Source organism: Xenopus laevis, chromosome 3S, assembly GCF_017654675.1.
Source record: "Xenopus laevis strain J_2021 chromosome 3S, Xenopus_laevis_v10.1, whole genome shotgun sequence".
Taxonomy (NCBI): domain Eukaryota; kingdom Metazoa; phylum Chordata; class Amphibia; order Anura; family Pipidae; genus Xenopus; species Xenopus laevis.
This window is the reverse complement of record NC_054376.1, coordinates 115,578,874-115,596,406: the sequence shown is the minus strand read 5'-3', so window position 1 is coordinate 115,596,406 and position 17,533 is coordinate 115,578,874. Positions and strand designations below refer to the sequence as shown.

The 17,533-nt window shown below is 39.9% G+C and overlaps 2 protein-coding genes across 5 annotated transcripts in view; one reads left to right on the top strand and one right to left on the bottom strand.

Moving 5' to 3' along the window:
* Positions 1 to 1,313, bottom strand: part of myot.S (myotilin S homeolog) — a 47,907-nt gene extending 46,594 nt beyond the window's left edge. For 2 of the 3 annotated variants that reach the window (XM_018256213.2, XM_041588762.1), the window contains exon 1: positions 1,184 to 1,310. The gene's annotated coding sequence lies outside the window, so the exon portion shown is untranslated. Of the gene's footprint in view, positions 1 to 1,183 lie in introns of all 3 variants that reach the window. The other variant, XM_018256214.2, reaches the window with a different exon arrangement.
* cystm1.S (cysteine-rich transmembrane module containing 1 S homeolog) lies at positions 1,305 to 16,584 on the top strand. 2 transcript variants are annotated; one of them, NM_001096212.1, is given in 3 exon segments: positions 1,305 to 1,361; positions 10,801 to 11,165; positions 16,215 to 16,581. In NM_001096212.1, coding segments are annotated over 2 exon segments (459 nt in total). In that variant the 5' UTR covers positions 1,305 to 1,361; positions 10,801 to 10,813; the 3' UTR covers positions 16,322 to 16,581.
* Positions 16,585 to 17,533: the final 949 nt, after the last annotated feature.

The following is a 17,533-nucleotide window of genomic DNA, read 5'->3' as shown; positions in this document are numbered from 1 at the left end:
TGCTGCTATTGACAAGCTGAAACTTTAGACTTTTGCAATAAGTTCAGTATATAAAATATGGCATTTTAAGCCATATTAATTTTTTAGGGTTTAGTTCTCCTTTAACCTCTTTCAGTGGAGGACTAGAGGTAGGCTGCTTATGAGGTACATGCCTGCAGGGGCGATCCTGGCCATTTTGCTGCCCGAGGCGGCAGTGTCGGACTGGGACACCAGGAGCCCACCAAAAAACCTTAGATTTAGGGGCCCACCAAAACTTTTTAGCCCACTATCAGTACTATTATTATTCTTCCTTACTCAACCTCTATTCTCCTAGTCTCTTTTCTTTACATACTATAATCTATTATTCCATCTATTTAGCCTCTTTGTTCTCATAGAAAAGGGAATGGCCATGAAATAGGCTAAATGTTTAGTAGCATGAGGGGCCACTGACACCTGGGCCCACCGGGACTTTTCCTGGTATCCAAGTGGGCCAGTCCGACAATGCGAGGCGGCCTTCGTTTTGCCGCCCCCTCCCCGCGGCACTCACATTTTCAGTGCTGGAGAGGGTCGGGGGACGTCGCTAGTGCAGAAAGAGCAATTGCGTTAGCAATTTTCTGGGTTGAAAAAGCGGAAATTCGGCTCTTAGTTACCAGGATCAACATTTTCTCAACTCGCCTGATTGGCGGAGCGTAGGGTTGCCACCTTTTGCTAGATTTTTTACCGGCTGGTGGGGGGCGGGTAAAAAAAGGGTGGGTGTGATGTCAAAGGGGGCGGGGTTGTGTGTAAAAGGGGCGGGCCACGGCGCGGCCAGGACAAAAACGGAGGAAAAAGATAAGTTTACAAGGGATTGGGGGGCGGGCCGAGGGGTCCAAATTTACCGGCAGCTACATTGAGGTAAATTTGTAATACCAGCTGGGTGGCAGTGCCCCGCATGCCCGGTGTCCCCCAAGCTTTGAGCCCTGGGCACCTGCCTCTTCCGCCTCCCCCAGTTCTGGCCCTGACAGCTTTCCATTATAATTACACTTATTTAAAAGCATATGTTTACATGTGGGTGGCTTAGAAATATGTTTATAATGCAGAAAGCAGTTTGTGGGCGCAGCCTTGTGATATAAATACCACACAGTCCCTTATTGAACGTGAGGTAAAAGGCGTGTCCCTGTGCCTCATTATTGGAGTCCCTTATCTCTAGTCAGTCTATTCCCACCTCAGAAACCTGCTGACTCCGCCATCTCGAGAGAACGTGACGTCAGCCAGTGACTGTGCCTCGGAGGTGCCGCTAGTGCTGCTGTTGCTGTCGCACTCGCTTTGGCCGCAGTTGGGACTAGCGACTGGACAAGAGGAGACACGGGGAGACACGGGGAGACAAGAGGAGACGAGGCTTGGTGAGTACATGCGCTGCCCTTGGCCATTATAGCTGCGCCATTTAGAGGCGAGGACGTGACGTCTGTTCGCAAGGTGTCTCGTCCGATACGATTCTAGTGTGACGCTTGAGCAATTGGCTGGGGATGATATTAATGTGTGTGTGTTTATATATACACGTATACATGATAACAACAGCTCGGCTTTATAATTAGCAAAGGCTTCCTCTTCTTGCCCATGTAAGGCAGCGGCAGCTCTTGGGTTACCGCAAGGATGTAGTGCGCAGTTCTGCTACTGCTCTTCTGCCTTCCCATTGGTTTATTTGTTCAGCCCAAGTACAACTCCGTGGCCCAGGAAGGCAACACTATCTGCTGGGCAATAGAACCTTGGTACAACCTGGGCTGTACCAATTACACGGCCCCCCCTCTCTATGCTGACAGCTCAGTTGCAGCCTGTGGGATTGAGAGGCAGTGGTACCTGAGTCATGAGTCACACACACAAGTGGCAAGAGAAGGACTTTTTTTGGGAATGATGTCTGTAAGTTATTATTATTATTATTGCTTCAGTACCCTTTATTTATTTTTTATCTTCGCTTCCTCGTTGCGTAGAATTTATTACAGGAGACATTGGATAAATGAAAAAAAAACAAACCCTAATTTTGTAGGCAATTGTGAGTAATATATGGTGTTGCTTTTACATGGTGCTGAACATTAACAGTATCTTTAAAAATGGCCCCTTAATTAGAGCTCCCTATAAATGTTCACTGAGGGGTGGGCGTGTCTTAACAGTTCATGCCAGAAGCACAGTAGGAGGGGGACAGCCAATCACAGCCCTGCAGTCACACAAGCACAGACAGGCTTCAGTTCCCTATCAGGTCCTGCTAGCTGCTGATTGGTTCCTGTCCTACAGTGCAGTGAGCTGAGTGCCACCGGCTCCATTGCACAGCCTGGGAATTCAGCGAGCAGGAAGTGGAAGAGAGGGATTATTAGGGTTTTTGCAGAAATATTCACTAAATCGGCCTGAAACACTACTTTTATAAGCATAATTCTTCTTTATCTAAATGACTATAACACACTGGTACTGTTTTTTTTACACACTATGTCTCCTTTAAAGCGGTTGTTCATCTTGAAACACTTTATTTTCAGTTCTGTTGGTTTCAGATTGTTCACCTGAACTAAATACTGTTTCCAATCACTTTCTATTTTAAACTGTTTCCCTAAGTGTAAAGTTTAATTTTTCACCTTCGAAAGCAGCTGAGGGTGGGGGGGGGGGGGTCGCCAATTCTTTAACTGTTTTAAATGGATACATTTAGTTGATACATTTATCTTTGGCCCTGCTGAGCAGAATCCTTGAGTTTCATTAAAGGTGAACCAAACCCCTTAAGCTGGCCATAGATGTTGAGATTTTTAAAAGATCACATCCTGATCGTGAGACCACGATCTTCTCGGAACGATCGTATGAATTTACCATCAACTAAAAAGACCAATTTGCCAGGAAAACAAAGGGAGCTGCCTGCTTGGCCCTGCAAACATAGATACATTGCACTGGGACCGACAAAGATTTTTTGACCTGGCCGATCAATTTCCTGACAGATGTCGACCGAAAAATCGTGAGATGTACGATCGTTCGAATCCCACTAACCGCACAATAATTTCGAAGGCTTGGTCGGACTTCCATAAAAACGGTCGTTCAGCAAGAAGAATTGTCGCGTCTATGGGGAGCTTTATAGTAAATGCCCCTTAAGATGGCCATAGATTTAAAGATTTTTAAAAGATCTTTTCGTTATCGTTACACCTAGCTTATCTTGAAACGATCATTTAAATGTACGATTTGTCCATCAACTAAAAAGACCATTTCAAGCGATGTTGTCTAGTTGAAGCCAGGAAAACTGAGGGTAGCTGCCTGCTTGGCCCTGCAAACAATTGGACAATAGATCGATTTCACTGTGACCGATGAAAATTTTTCAAAATAGTTAGATGCACGATCATTTGATTCCCACTAACCTCGCGATAATTTGACGGATTGGTTGGATTGCACTAAAATCGGTCGTTCGTGAAAGAAATATATTTGCATCTATGTGCAGATTCAGCACATCTGAGTTCACGTGCGCCATCTTCTTCTCTTTGGTAATCTTCATTAAGTTAGCGCCGTATCGGCACATGCACAGTTGGAGCAGTCTTCCAAAACTGACGGAAATTGTCGAAGCGCCGGAAGAAGACCTGAATATTACTGGAGAAGAAGATGGCACCCGTGAACTCTGATGGGCTAAATCTGCAACGAGGGGTAAGTAAAGAGTTATGGGCATTTACCGAGGGTAACACCTAGGCTGGGGGGGGGGGAGCAGGGAGGGGGGGTAGGGGATTTTAATATGAAGGTTTTGGTTCTCCTTTAAAGGCAGCTGTTGATACAATAGTTGCTAATATTCCACAGATGCTGCTAAGAAATGTATCAACTAAATGTAGCAAATTGTTACAGTTCAGATGCTCCTAGATCATTGAACTGCCAGACAATAGAGACACCAGCATTAAACTTTAAACTTAAATTTTGGGAAAACAATAAAAAATTGAAAGCAATTCAATAAAGTTTTTATTTATGGTGAACAATCTGAAAACAACTGAACTAAAAATTTGTTTGGAACGTGAACAACCCCCTTTAAACCTTCCGCTACAGCAGGGATCCCCAACCTTTTGAACCTGTGAGCAAGATTCAGAAGTAAAAGGAGTTGGGGAGCAACACTAGCATGAAACATGTTCCTGGGGTGCCAAATAAGGGCTCTGATTGGCCATTTTTAGCCTCTATGTGAATTGTCAACCTACATTGAGGCTCTGTGTGGCAGTGCACCTGTTTTTTTTTACAACCAAAACTTGCCCCCAAGCCTGGAATTCAAAAATAAGCACCTGCTTTGAGGCCACTGGGAGCAACATCCAAGAGGTTGGAGAGCAACATGTTGCTCACGAGCTACTGGTTGGGGATCACTGCGCTACAGTAATAGAAAGCCCCAGTATCTTGATGTCTTTCTGTGCACCGAGCCTGATGTGATGGGAGGGAATGTTGCGGTAGGCTCCGCAGTGTTGGACTGAGGCTGATGCAGTAGTGTTCTTAAGGCTCACACAATGCAGAGCCTGTACTGGTTCATTTAACTATAACATTCCAACCCAAATCATTACTAATTAGTCACTTCCCTTTGATCATATGCTGCTCTCTGTCAAATGTCCTCATTAACCTCTATATTATTATGTAATGCTCCATACCATTCATCGTTATGCAGTCATTAGGTTGCAAAATAAAAGGAACATGCATTACGTTCATCCATTTTTGTCTAAATTAAATCTGTATAACTGCCACCTGAGCAGTTCTTGCCCAAATTCCTATATTAAAATACAGTCTATTGGGGGGGCGGGGGGGCGGTTGATCCTGTTTTTCAGTTTTGTCCAAATGCAGAAATGTTTTAGACCTGTATAGTTTGGTTGTTTCCTGTTCTTGCCACACAGCTGGGGAATTTGATACACAGTATTTGTTGTTAAACAGGAGGGGTCATTGTATTGACATGCCAATCTTATTTGTAAGCCAGAGCACATACAAAAAAAGTCACTGCATGGAATGAAATGAAGAATCACCCATGTGTATGAAACTTATGGAAACGAGAATGAATAAATAATGGAGTATATAATAGTCTACCTATGAATTTTCAGTGACATCTGTATATAAGTGATAATAAAATGCATTTTTTTTATTTCAAAAGCGAAAAACCTTTAAAATGCCTGGATAAGCTGTTAAAGGGGTTGTTCACCCTCAAACTCCTTTTTTTTCAGTTCAGTTGGTTTCAGACAGTTCACCAGAAATAAGATTTTTTTCCAATTACTTTCTATTTTTTATTTGTGACTGTTTTTCTCATATTGAAGTAAAGTTTCATTTTTCACCTTCTAAAACATCTCTGAGAAGGGGGAGACGCCGACTCTTTAAAGGGGTTGTTCACCTGCCAAACACTTTTTTTCAGATTAGTTTTCACCAGAAATAGACTTTTTTTCAATTGCTTTGCGTTTTTTATTTATTTTTTTTCGGTTCTCCAAAACTGAATTCTCTAGTTTAATATTCTTGTCTTTGGTGTTTTAGTCTGGCAGCTCAGTGATCAAGGTGCAGATTCTGAACTGTTACAATTGGATATATTTGTTGGCTACGTGAGCTGATACATTTCTCAGCAGTATCTGTGGGAATATTAGCAACTATTGTATCAATTCTAACCCATATCAACTCAAGGATTCAGCTCAGCAGGGACAAAGATAAATAATGTATCAACTAAATGTATCCATTTAGAACAGTAAAGGAATCAGCAAAAATGAAGTTGAAAGTTGAAGTTGAAAAATGACATTTTACACTCCAGTATTAGATCACAAATAAAAAATAGAAGGTAATTTGCAAAAAGTCTTTATTTCCGGTGATTAATCTGAAACCAACTGAACTGGAAAAAGTATTTAAAGGTGATCAACCCCTTTAGGGTCAGGGCACACAGGCAGATTTGGGGGAGATTAGTTGCCCGGCAACAAATCACTTCTTCAGGGCGACTAATCTCCCCAAACTGCCTCTCGCCGGCGATTTACATTTTTTCCTCACAAGGAAACTTCGGGCGACTTCGGAAAACGAATCGAGTACCATCCTGCCGGCGATTTACATTTTAGCCGGCGGGAAGGCAGGGGAGGCAGTTTGGGGAAGATTAGTCGCCCCAAAAAAGAGATTTGTCACCGGGCGACTAATCTCCCTGAATTGCACCATGTGTCTCTGCCCTTAACTGTTCTAAACAGATACATTTAATTGATACATTTATTGTCTTTGTCCCTACTGAACAGAATCCCTAAGTTTCATTAAAGGCGGCTGTTAGAATTGATACAACAAGTTAGAGGTTGGGGAGCACCATCCATCCAACGCAAAGGATGGTGTGCAGGGTCAAATAATAATTAGTAATACAAAAAAGAAGAGAAAAAGAGATGACCCATCTCATTGCACCTTCCCATCCATGTGTTGCAAAAACTCCAGTGAAGTGATTCTTAAAACGTAACTTTTAATAAAGCATTAAAAACCTATGTCTAGATAGCAACATTAAAACAGAGGTTCGATAGGGGGCTGATTCGTTGTCCCTATCAGAAGCCTACCTAACCAAAAGCTAAAAATGCGCCTTTTTAGCTTTTGGTTAGGTAGGCGTCTGATAGGGACAACGAATCTATAGCTGGGGTGACCGGATCGGGAGGGGACTTTGGAGGGTGAAGGGGTTGGTTCATCGGACGATCCGTGGGTTAGAGAATTCGCTACTAGTCTCTTGATACATCTGGTTACTGTAAGAACCGTATGTAATTTAGGCCTTGATACCTTAATCAATCAGCAGGTCGACCGTACACCTGAAGGGAGGGATCCTGAAGTGGATGAAGGGGTAGCCTGATGGGGGTTAATATTTGGTGGACTCTATAGATACATAGAGTGATCAATAGTCAAATAATCACTACTATTTATTGATTCTCTCTAACCAACCGTCACTCCCAGGTGACTTCACCCCTCCTACCCCTTGCTAATCAGTCTATCAGCCCCCTATCGAACCTCTGTTTTAATTTGCTATCTAGACATAGGTTTTTAATGCTTTATTAAAAGTTAAGTTTTAAGAATCACTTCACTGGAATTTTTGCAACACATGGATGGGAAGGTGCAATGAGATGGGTCATTTCTTTTTCTCTTCTTTTTTGTATTAGAATTGATAAAATAGTTGCTAATATTCCACAGATACTGCTGAGAAATGTATCAACTAAATGGAGCAAATTGTAACAGTTCAGATGCTCCTGGATAACTGAGTTGCCAGACTGAAACACTAGAGACACCAACTTTAAACTTTGGAAAACGGTTTGTTATTTCTGGTGAACAATCTGAAAACAACTGAACTGAAAAAAGTGTTTGGAACGTAAACAACCCCTTTAATTATTTACCAGCATGTCTTTAATTATTAACTAGGTTCTTTATTTTCTAAAATGTATTTGCTTTTCTCCAGGCTTTTACCTGCCACACCCTTTCTATTGTAGATCAGTTCAGTCATTTGTCAATCTCTCTTATGATATCTGGATTCTTTTTATTTTTTGAGACACAAAAGTAAATGACCTACATATTATTTTGTAGTTTTTTTTTTTAGTTAATAGTAAATAAGGTGAAAAAATACTTTACTATTTCAAATCATGAGTAACACATGTACATTAATATTTTACAATAAGATCCAGGGCCACATTTGTAATGACATTGGCCCCCAGCTCTGATCCTTTACCAGTCGCCTGTCACCAGTGTATATGACTGGGCAGTACAGAAAATCTTGTGGGTTTCCTATGAATCTGGGCCTGATGAGATGAAGTGAGGCAGCAGCTAAAGGAAGATTTTTAATTTTTGACCAAATGGGTTTAGAGAAATAAGTTAAGAAAGAAATACCTCTATTACACAGGCTAGAATAAATAATAAAGTAGTTTATGTGACTATAGATTTTCAATGACACCTATATTTCTCTTTGGTTTGTAGCTAATACTTAAAGCAGAGTTTCACCTCTTTTAGGTTTTAGATTAAAACCGAAATACAGGCCTTAAACAGCACAGGAACCCAATTTGATCCTGAGTAAAGCATCCCCCTACCTTACAATTTTGGCAGTGTTTTTCTTTATTGTTGATAAATGTATGGGTTTATGATAATATCTTGTGGGGGTTTGTTTGTTAAAGGGTATCTGTTTTTTTTTATTTATTTAGCTATTTAAACAGCAGCTCTCCACTTGGCAAATTTCAGCAATCTGATTGCTAGCGTCCTTACCCTAGCAGCCATTCATTGATTTGATCTATAATGTAAATAGAAGATGGCCTGAATAAAAAGACGAGTAATAAAAAGTAGCAATATATATTTGTAGCATTTGTTTTATATGGGGTCAAGTGACCCCCCCCCCCACATTTGTAAGATGGGAAGAAGTCAAATTATTCACAAACTATTAAAAATAAATAATAAAGTCCACTTGAAAAGTTGTTTAGAAGTAGCCATTCTGTAACATACTAAAAGTTACCTCAAAGGTGAACATCCCTTTAAAGGAGAAGGAAAGGCTAAAATGAAGTAAGCTTTATCAGAAAGGTCTATATAAATACACCAGTAAACCCTCAAAGTAATGCTGCTCTGAGTCCTCTGTCAAAAGAAACACAGCATTTCTTTCCTTCTATTGTGTACACATGTGCTTCTGCCCCGGGCATGAGCATGCTCAGTTTGCTCCTCTCCCCCTAACTTTTCCCCCTCCTTCCTTCCCTCCCTGATGTAATCTGAGCCCAGATATATGAGTGAGCAGGGAGATACTCAGGCAGGATGTGATGTCACAACAAGCTAATATGGCAGCTGCTATCCTAAACAAACAGAGACTTCTAGAGCTGTTTACTCAGGTATGATAAAGCTCACCATTCATTTCACTTGCCTTGTTTAATGACCAGTTTTCCTTGTGGAAAGGCAAAACTGCTAAAATGGTTGGATAAGCTGGAAACACCAGGGGGAAATGCAAGGCACTAAGGACAAGTGTTAAAGGAACAGTTCAGTGTGAAAATAAAAACTGGGTAAGTAGATAGGCTGTGCAAAATAAAAACCATTTCTAATATAGTTAGTTAGCCAAAAATGTAATGTATAAAGACTGGAGTGACTGGATGTGTAACATAATAGCCAGAACACGACTTCCTGCTTTTCAGCTCTCTAACTCTGAGTTAGTCAGCGACTTGAAGGGGGGCCACATGGTACATTTCTGTTCAGTGAGTTTACAATTGATCCTCAGCATTCAGCTCAGATTCAAAAGCAACAGATATGACCCATGTGGTCCCCCCTCAAGTTACTGATTGGTTACTGCTGGGGAACCAGTCGGTGGAAGCCAAGAGAGCTGCAAAGCAGGAAGTAGTGTTCTGGCTATTATGTTAGACATCCAGTCACTCCAGCCTTTATACATTACATTTTTGCCCAATTAACTATATTAGAACATTTTTTATTTTGCAAAGCCTATTTATTTACCCAGTTTTTATACTGAACAATTCCTTTAAGTGTAATAATAATACAGTGTCCATTTTAGCACATCTTTCACCAGTGTTGGAGTTTGGTCTGTGCTTGGTCAGACTTGGTCTGTGCATTGGTCAGACTTCTGGTGTGCTTACAAATCATGTTTTTCCCCTAAGGAGCCATGGCCCTTGCTACTTGCGCCCTTTCTTTATACACAATTCTCCTGTCCTCCGAGTGTCTACCTTTATGTTCAACCCTTACCCATTTGCTGTGTCATTGTACTTTTCCATAGAGTTTGACTAAAATCATTATAAAATCCTGAGTTGAGAGTGTTAGGGTGAGGGAATAAAGTGCAGAGCAAAGTGCAGACCTGTCTATGCTATGGGTCAGGTGCTCCTTGTATGTGTAAAGGCTGCTATTTTGTACCTCTTCATGCATCAGAAGTTGCCCCAGAAGCACTGCTTTAGTGGAATTGTTTTTATTAACTAGTGTTCTTTATTGGTATATTGCAAAGATGTTTGCTTTTTCTTGGGAAAAGCCCCACCCTTTTAATATTCTATCAGCAGTCGTCATGGTCTCTATTACAAAGTTACTAGTCTGCATGCTAATATCATTTTTTGCAACAGAGATGAAGTGAATAAGGTATTATAAATGGGAAATGTATATTTTAAGACAAATGTGTATTATTTATTTCTTGGGAGTTGCCAAATGCTGGATTAAAGGACAAGGAAAGCCTCAGTCATTGTGGGGAATATATGGAAAGATGAAGAGAAGGAAGAAAATACATATTTTGTAGATTATTGCATAAAAAACTGGGAGGTAGTTGTATTGTTGATGGCTATGGAAGATTAATGTACTTAAGATTTTTGGTAATTTTACTTAAATTTAAATTTCTGTTCACATATTTTCCTGCTATATTCACTTCTGGGTGTTGAAACCTCATGAAGTTAGAGGGTGCACATTGAGTGTATGAGCTGTGAAATGTGGCTTGTCTATGATTTAAGTGTTGCATGTGAATGAGTGTTAAATTGGGGTTAAAAGACAAATGTCTTTATAGGCTGTAAACAAAAAGCCAAAAGGTCTTTATAGGCTGTAAACAAAAAGCCAAAAGGTCTTTATAGGCTGTAAACAAAAAGGTCTTTATAGGCTGTAAACAAAAAGCCAAAAGGTCTATATAGGCTGTAAACAAAAAGCCAAAAGGTCTTTATAGGCTGTAAACAAAAAGCCAAAAGTCTTTATAGGCTGTATACAAGTGGTAAGTGGTTGGTTCCGGATGAGTTCTAGTGGGGTTTGTCTTATGTATGTTATGATTGTAAACCAACTTTATTGAATCACTTTCTGGCTTTGGCATCATGCTAAAAATCTTTATTTACTCTAGAAAATACTCTGGTTCTATTTAACACCCTGATCATAATGTTCATTTGTTTTATTTAATAGAAAACACTTCTCAATGAATTACGAAAACCCACCACCATATGCAAGCCAACCTGCTCCATACCCGCCATATGGCCAACAACCAGGCTATCCAGCTCCCAACCAATATCCTGGCAATCCTCCAGGACCAGTTGGATACCAACCAGGACAACCAGGCTACCCACCTCCCAACCAATATCCTGACAATCCTCCAGGACCAGTCGGATATCAACCAGGCTATCCAGCTCCAAACCAATATCCTGGCAATCCTCCTGGACCAGTAGGATACCAACCAGGACAACCAGGCTATCAAGGCTATCCACAATATGAATGGCAGGGTGGTCCACCCGCTAACGCACCAGTTTATATGGATGCCCCTAAAAATACAGGTAAAAGGTGTATTTGTGTCTGAAAAATCTGTTACCTTTAGAGATTTATTTTATTATATTGACATGTTCATTTCAGTAGCACCCAGAGCAGACTTAATCAGTACTTAACAGGCATACCCTCAGCTTTATGTTTATTAGATGTTAGAAATGAGGAGCTTAGGGAGCATGGGACCTTTATTTTGGCAGTTGCCTGTATATAGCCAATATTATATATCAAAAATCAATAGTTAGCAGCTAAAAGCAAAAAAAAAAAAAAACACAGGAGACCTTTGATTTTATAGAGAAAATATTTTTTTAGGCTTCTGTCACAAGAGCTGAAAGGAGCACAGCTGCCATGCTTGCAGATATTTTACAAGGAACAGTAACTAGGCCCTAACCACTGGGGTGAACTTGGAGGGAAAGTCAATAATTAGCTGATGTCTTTGAACAAAGGCTTTAATACTCAACCGTCTGCTCTTACAGGTGGAAAATTATTCCTAGTGTTCATTTGTCTCTGTTCTTTGTCCTTGTTGTCATTATGCCTTTTACCTATTGTACTCGTATAAATATACATATCAGAAAAGCTTGTGGGAACAATGGTACCAGCACCAGGAGAAAGGCTACGGTATATCATATCTATTCGGTGCTGAAACGTGACATTTTGCATTTTTGGATTTTCCACAGGCTGTATCATCTGTCTCTAGCCTTATATGCACGTATATCCGTTCAGGACACCCAGATCAACTGAAAGCTAAGCGGCAGAATAATTAACAAATATCCTAGGGAATGATGGTATCCCAACATTTGTGTTGTAACAGTTACCACTTTTATGAAATTTACCTGAAAGGACAATCTTTTAGCAAACTGACACATTTATCATAGCATTTATTGCTATAACTATTTTGTTATGGGTTAAAAAAAATTCACTACTGGGATCATTAAATTGAGACTACACTACAGTTGTGGGATCCGTTTTTCAGAAAGTTGCGAATTACAGGAAGGCCAGCTCCCATAAACTCCATTTTATTCAAATAATTCACATATTCAAAACGATTTCCTTTTTCATTGTAATGATCCAAACTAAGATTTAATCAATCCTTATTGGAGATAAAACAATCCGGTTGGGGATGTTTAATATTTAAATAATGTTTTAGCAGTTTTAAGGTATGCAGAGCCAAATTATGGAAAGATCCCTTATCCAGAAAACCCCAGGTCCCCCAAGCATTCTGGTTAACAGGTACCATACCTTTATATGAATAAAGTTTGTATTTGGATCTCCATACCTAAAAAATGTTTAAACATCAAATAATGATTGATTATATCTTAGTTGGGTTCAAGTACTGTACAAGGTACTGTTTTAGTACAGGTATGGGACCTGTTATCCAGAATGCTCGGGACCTGGGGCTTTTCGGATAACAGATCTTTCTGTCATTTGGATCTTCATACTTTAAGGGGCTGATTCACTAAGGGTCGAACATCGAGGGTTAATTAACCCTCGATATTCGACTAGGAATTGAAATCCTTCGACTTCGAATATCGAAGGATTTAGCGCAAATACTGCGATCGTACGATCGAAGGATTATTCCTTCGATCGGACGATTCGAAGGATTTTAATCCAACGATCGAAGGAATATCCTTCAATCAAAAAAACTTAGGAAAGCCTATGGGGACCTTCCCCATAGGCTAACATTGACTTCGGTAGCTTTTAGCTGCCGAACTAGGGGGTCGAAGTTTTTTTTAAAGAGACAGTACTTCGACGGTCGAATAGTCGAACGATTTTTAGTTCGAATCCTGCGATTCGAAGTCGTGGTCGAAGTAGCCCATTCGATGGTCGAAGTAGTCCAAAAAATACTTCAAAATTCGAAGTTTTTTTACTTCGAATCCTTCACTCGAATTTAGTGAATCGGCCCCTCAGTCTACTAGAAAATTGTGTAAACATGTAATAAACCCAATAGGCTGGTATTGCTTCCAATAAGGATTAATTATATCTTAGTTGGGATCACGTAAAAGGTACGGTTTTCCTTTTTCTCTTTAACAATATATTATTTTTTGAAATGTGGATTATTTAGATAACATGGAGTCTATGGGAAAGGTCTTTCTATAATTCTGAGCTTTCTCGATAACAACAGGTTTCCGGATACCAGATCCCATACCTGTATTATAGAGAAAAAGGAAATAGATTTTATATCTATTATGGATGTAGATCATAATGGGACAACATCACTAAAAGTAGACCCCACATTAGAAAAGTATGGGCACTCCTGTGCTAGAGAGTTCTTGCATTACTAAATAACATCAGGTACAATAATCAAGCATGGTGGTGACGTATACACATTGCTGCCAGGCATATTTCCAAGTTGTTGGAGGATAAAGTTCAACACATAATAAAATTTAACCCTGGTTACTTAAAAGGATTCAGTCTTATGGTGTACATTGCAAATCATTTATTCTGCTTTCAGAAAGAGCCAGCACTTCACAGTCAGGGTCATATTTACATATAGGACAGCCCTCAGATAAAAAAAAAAAGAAATTCTCCATGTTGCCTCCGGATACTTGCCTACTAAATCCAGGAGGAGGGATGAGGCTAGGGTTGTACCTGGAGAGATGAGATAGAAAGTGATGTAATGCACATGCATATGACATCACTTCCTACCACACACACATTCTATGTCACTTCCTGCACATTGGGGCTTGTGGGTGGGCAGTGTCAGACTGGGATGCCAGGGGCCCACCAGAAAACCTTAGGCTGAGGGCCCACTTTCCACACTATTATACCTCCTCTCCTCAATTAACAGCTTTATTCTCCTTGTCTCTTTTCTCTACACACTAAACTCTGTTCTTCCATTATTAAGACTCTTTGTTCACATAATGAAATAGGGAATGACCATGAAATGGGCCAAATGATTAGAAGCAAGAGGTCCACTGACACCTGGGCCCACCGGGAGTTTTCAGGCAGTTATTGTGTCTGCTACTGAGTAGTGATGAGCAAAGTTTTTCACCAGGTTTCACCTTGAAAAAAAGATGCCCATACACACTAATGGGTGAAAAAAATTGTTGCATCAAAAAAAAAAATGTCACCCAATGACTTCAATGCAATCATTGTTTTGCGAATTTTCGCCCATATTTGCCCATCACTGCTACTCAATGTTCTTTCCCAAGTAGCATCTCTACTTTGCTTATTCTGTTATATCTCCTGCTTGGCTGCTATTCTCATTAGTGATGGGCGACTTTATTCGCCAAGCATGGATTCACAGCTTTGCCGACTGTGTATGTTTTCACAAAACTGCTGCCGTGGAAAAATTCAATGTGACAATTTTTATAAGCGCGACTCTTTTGTCCAAATGCATTAAAGTCAAAATTGACGCACATTGAAATTATTTTGTCACCCATTAACGTTAATGCATTTCACAAATTTTTCGACCATTTCACTAAGGCTTCAGATAACCTGCTTTTTAAAGGGTAAGGGGGTTTGTGGTTTTAGAAACCATTTAGTCTGACTGTATTATACTGTATGCAGTTGAGGCCAAAGTTCCTTCTGTCCCTGTTTTGATATACAATGTCATTGTTTTATATGTACTTGTATATACTGTACAAGCTAATACAGGCTAATGGCACATGGGGCAATTTTCCCCATTTAATTATTATTAAGACCCTGCTGACAGCATTAATTATGTTGGATTTGCTTTAGGCCTGCTGCTATACTGCCCGAATTACATATCAATTACAATATCAGTTTTAGTGTGATGCAAAAAGATCTTTTTAACATTAATTTCACCCAGGTTTTAAAATCACACTGACAGCAGAGAGTAAAAAATGATGCTTGACTAGTAACATAGTAAGTTAGGTTGAAAAAAAGACACACGTCCATCAAATTCAACCTTTTAACTATTTTTAACCTGCCTAACTGCCTTAGTAGGGGTAAGAAAGCTACATGGAATATATATATATATAATTTTTTTTTTTTTTAATTGGAAATTAAAGCTAGTTTAAATACAGTAAAAGCATGGTTCTACCAATATCTGCAAACGATGAACCAGTTAAAGGACTTCTGATTCTGGGCAGCTTTCCAGTTTACATTTATTACACATTTTCAGTGGTTGATTGATTAAATTGTTTGTAAATATAATTGCAATTCGAAGCTTTGTTTCTCCCTTCCTGTGCTGTGTGTCTGACTCTTGAAACCACTGAGAAGAAATCAGCTCTTTCTGCGATATTAAAAATGTTTATCTTTTCTAAAGTTACTTAAAGGGGTTGTTCACCTTCCAACACTGTTTTCAATGCAGTTGGCGCAGAAATAAAGATTTTTTTCAATTACTTTCCATTATTATTTTTTTTACTGTTTTTTCCAAAATCTAAAAGTTTTTTTTAAAGTTGAATGTCCCTGTCTCTGGTGTTTGAGTCTGGCAGCTCAGTGATTCAGGCGCAGATTCTAAACTGTTAGAATTTTGCAGGGCCTGAACTAGGGGTAGGCAGAATAGGCACCTGCCCAGGGCGCAACGGAAGGGGGGCGCTGGGCAGGTACCTGACTTTTGCCTACCCCTAGTCCATGTTCTCTGCTCTCCCCGCCTCCCTCCCCTCAGTCACTTTCCCCTCTACTCTCCCCTTCCCTCAGTCGCTTTCCCCTGCCTCCATCCCCTCTGGCGCCCTTCTAACACCCTCCCCTCCGGCGTTCTGCGCATGTGTGCACACAATGTGTTCAGGAGCGTGCACGTCTGCATGAGCGCGCGTGGAGGGGAGCATGGAAGGCCTAGGGCGCCCGGTCGGCTTGGCCCGGCACTGCAATTTTGCAGCATTTAGTTGATACATTTCTCAGCAGCATCTCTGGAGTATTAGCAACTATTGTATCAAATTTTGTATTAAAAAAAAAATGGTGACGTTCAAAACTTAGGAAATAGAAAGTCAGTGGGAAAAGTCGTTATTTCTGGTGATCTATCTGAAACCAACTAGTTGTTTGAAAATTCCATTTTCATTTTGTACAAACCAGTTTTAGGATGGACGACCCCTTTAATAGGATGTGTACCTGCTACGGGTAGTGCTAGTGTATTTATATTTCCTCTGCTTCCTCCTTAGTGTATGTTGTAGAAGAAAGAAGAAACGATACATCAGGAGATGGAGCCTGTCTCACTGCTTGCTGGACTGCCCTTTGTTGCTGCTGCCTGTGGGACATGTTGACCTAAATTTGCACGAAATCACACTGAGCTCTACATTTGTTGTTTCCTTTTGTTTATTTATTATTGATTCATTATTAATTTTCTTGATCTCGATCATCGCTTTTCTACACCAGTCCTAAAATGTCATTATCTTGTTACTTATCTCTAAAGGAAGTTTTGTTTGTTTAAATATTTTCATTTGCCAATCATATTATTAACGCAAATGCAATGTGCAATAATACAGAGGTTTTACATACAAAGTTAATAAACATTAAAAACTAACAGTATAATTACTGTATTTGTGATGTTTTACTTCCATGGACTATATACCTTTATTTATAATTTCACTTTAGTTTCTGGTACATAGTTAAAACGATTGACATTGTTCATTCTATCTTTGGCTTATTCATCGCACTGGAAGCAACCATGATTGTTGTGACTAACCAACCAAATCCTCAGATTGGACAAATTATCTGGAGAATCATGGAATGTTTTCTTGGGTTTACAAAGTAATAACTTAAAGGGGTTGTTCAGCTTTAAACGACCTTCACCTATGACATACAGTATACATTGATATTCTGGGGCAATATGCAGTTGGTTTTCATGTTTTATTTTTTGTGTCTTATAAATCGTCTAGCTTTTTGTTCAGCAGCTGTCAACTTGGACTTTCAGCAGCTATCCGGTTGCCAGGGTCTTGTTTACCTTATCAACCAGGCAGTGGCTTAAACGAATGTCAGAAATGTGAATATGAGAGTGCCTGAATAGAAACATAAGGAATAAAAAGTTATAAGATGGTAGCCTCACAGAGAAATAGTTTTATGGCTGCTAGAGCCAGTCACCACCTTTTTAAAAGCTAGAAAAGGAAGGCAAATAATTCAGAAACTATAATAGAAAAATAATGAAGACTAATTGCAAAGTTGCTAGGAATGACGTTCTATAACATACTAAAATTTAACTTAAAGGAGAAGGAAAGGTTAAAACTAAGTATGCTTTATCAGAAAGGTCTATATAAATACACCAGTAAACCCTCAATAATGATGCTCTGAGTCCTCTGTCAAAAGAAACACAGCATTTCTTTCCTATATTGTGTACTCATGGGCTTCTGTATCAGACTTCCTGTTTTCATCTTAAACCTCCAGGGCTAGGGCTTGAGCATGCTCAGTTTGCTCCCCCCCTCCCTGCTGTAATCTGAGCCCAGAGCTATAAGTGAGCAGAGAGAGACTCGGGCAGGAAGTGATG

Coding starts and splice junctions, on each gene's coding strand:
- cystm1.S (XM_018254456.2), top strand. CDS start 10,814: ATGAATTACGAAAACCCACCACCATATGCAAGCCAACCTGCTCCATAC. Junction 11,166..16,214: donor GGATGCCCCTAAAAATACAG/GTAAAAGGTGTA, acceptor CTTCCTCCTTAG/TGTATGTTGTAGAAGAAAGA.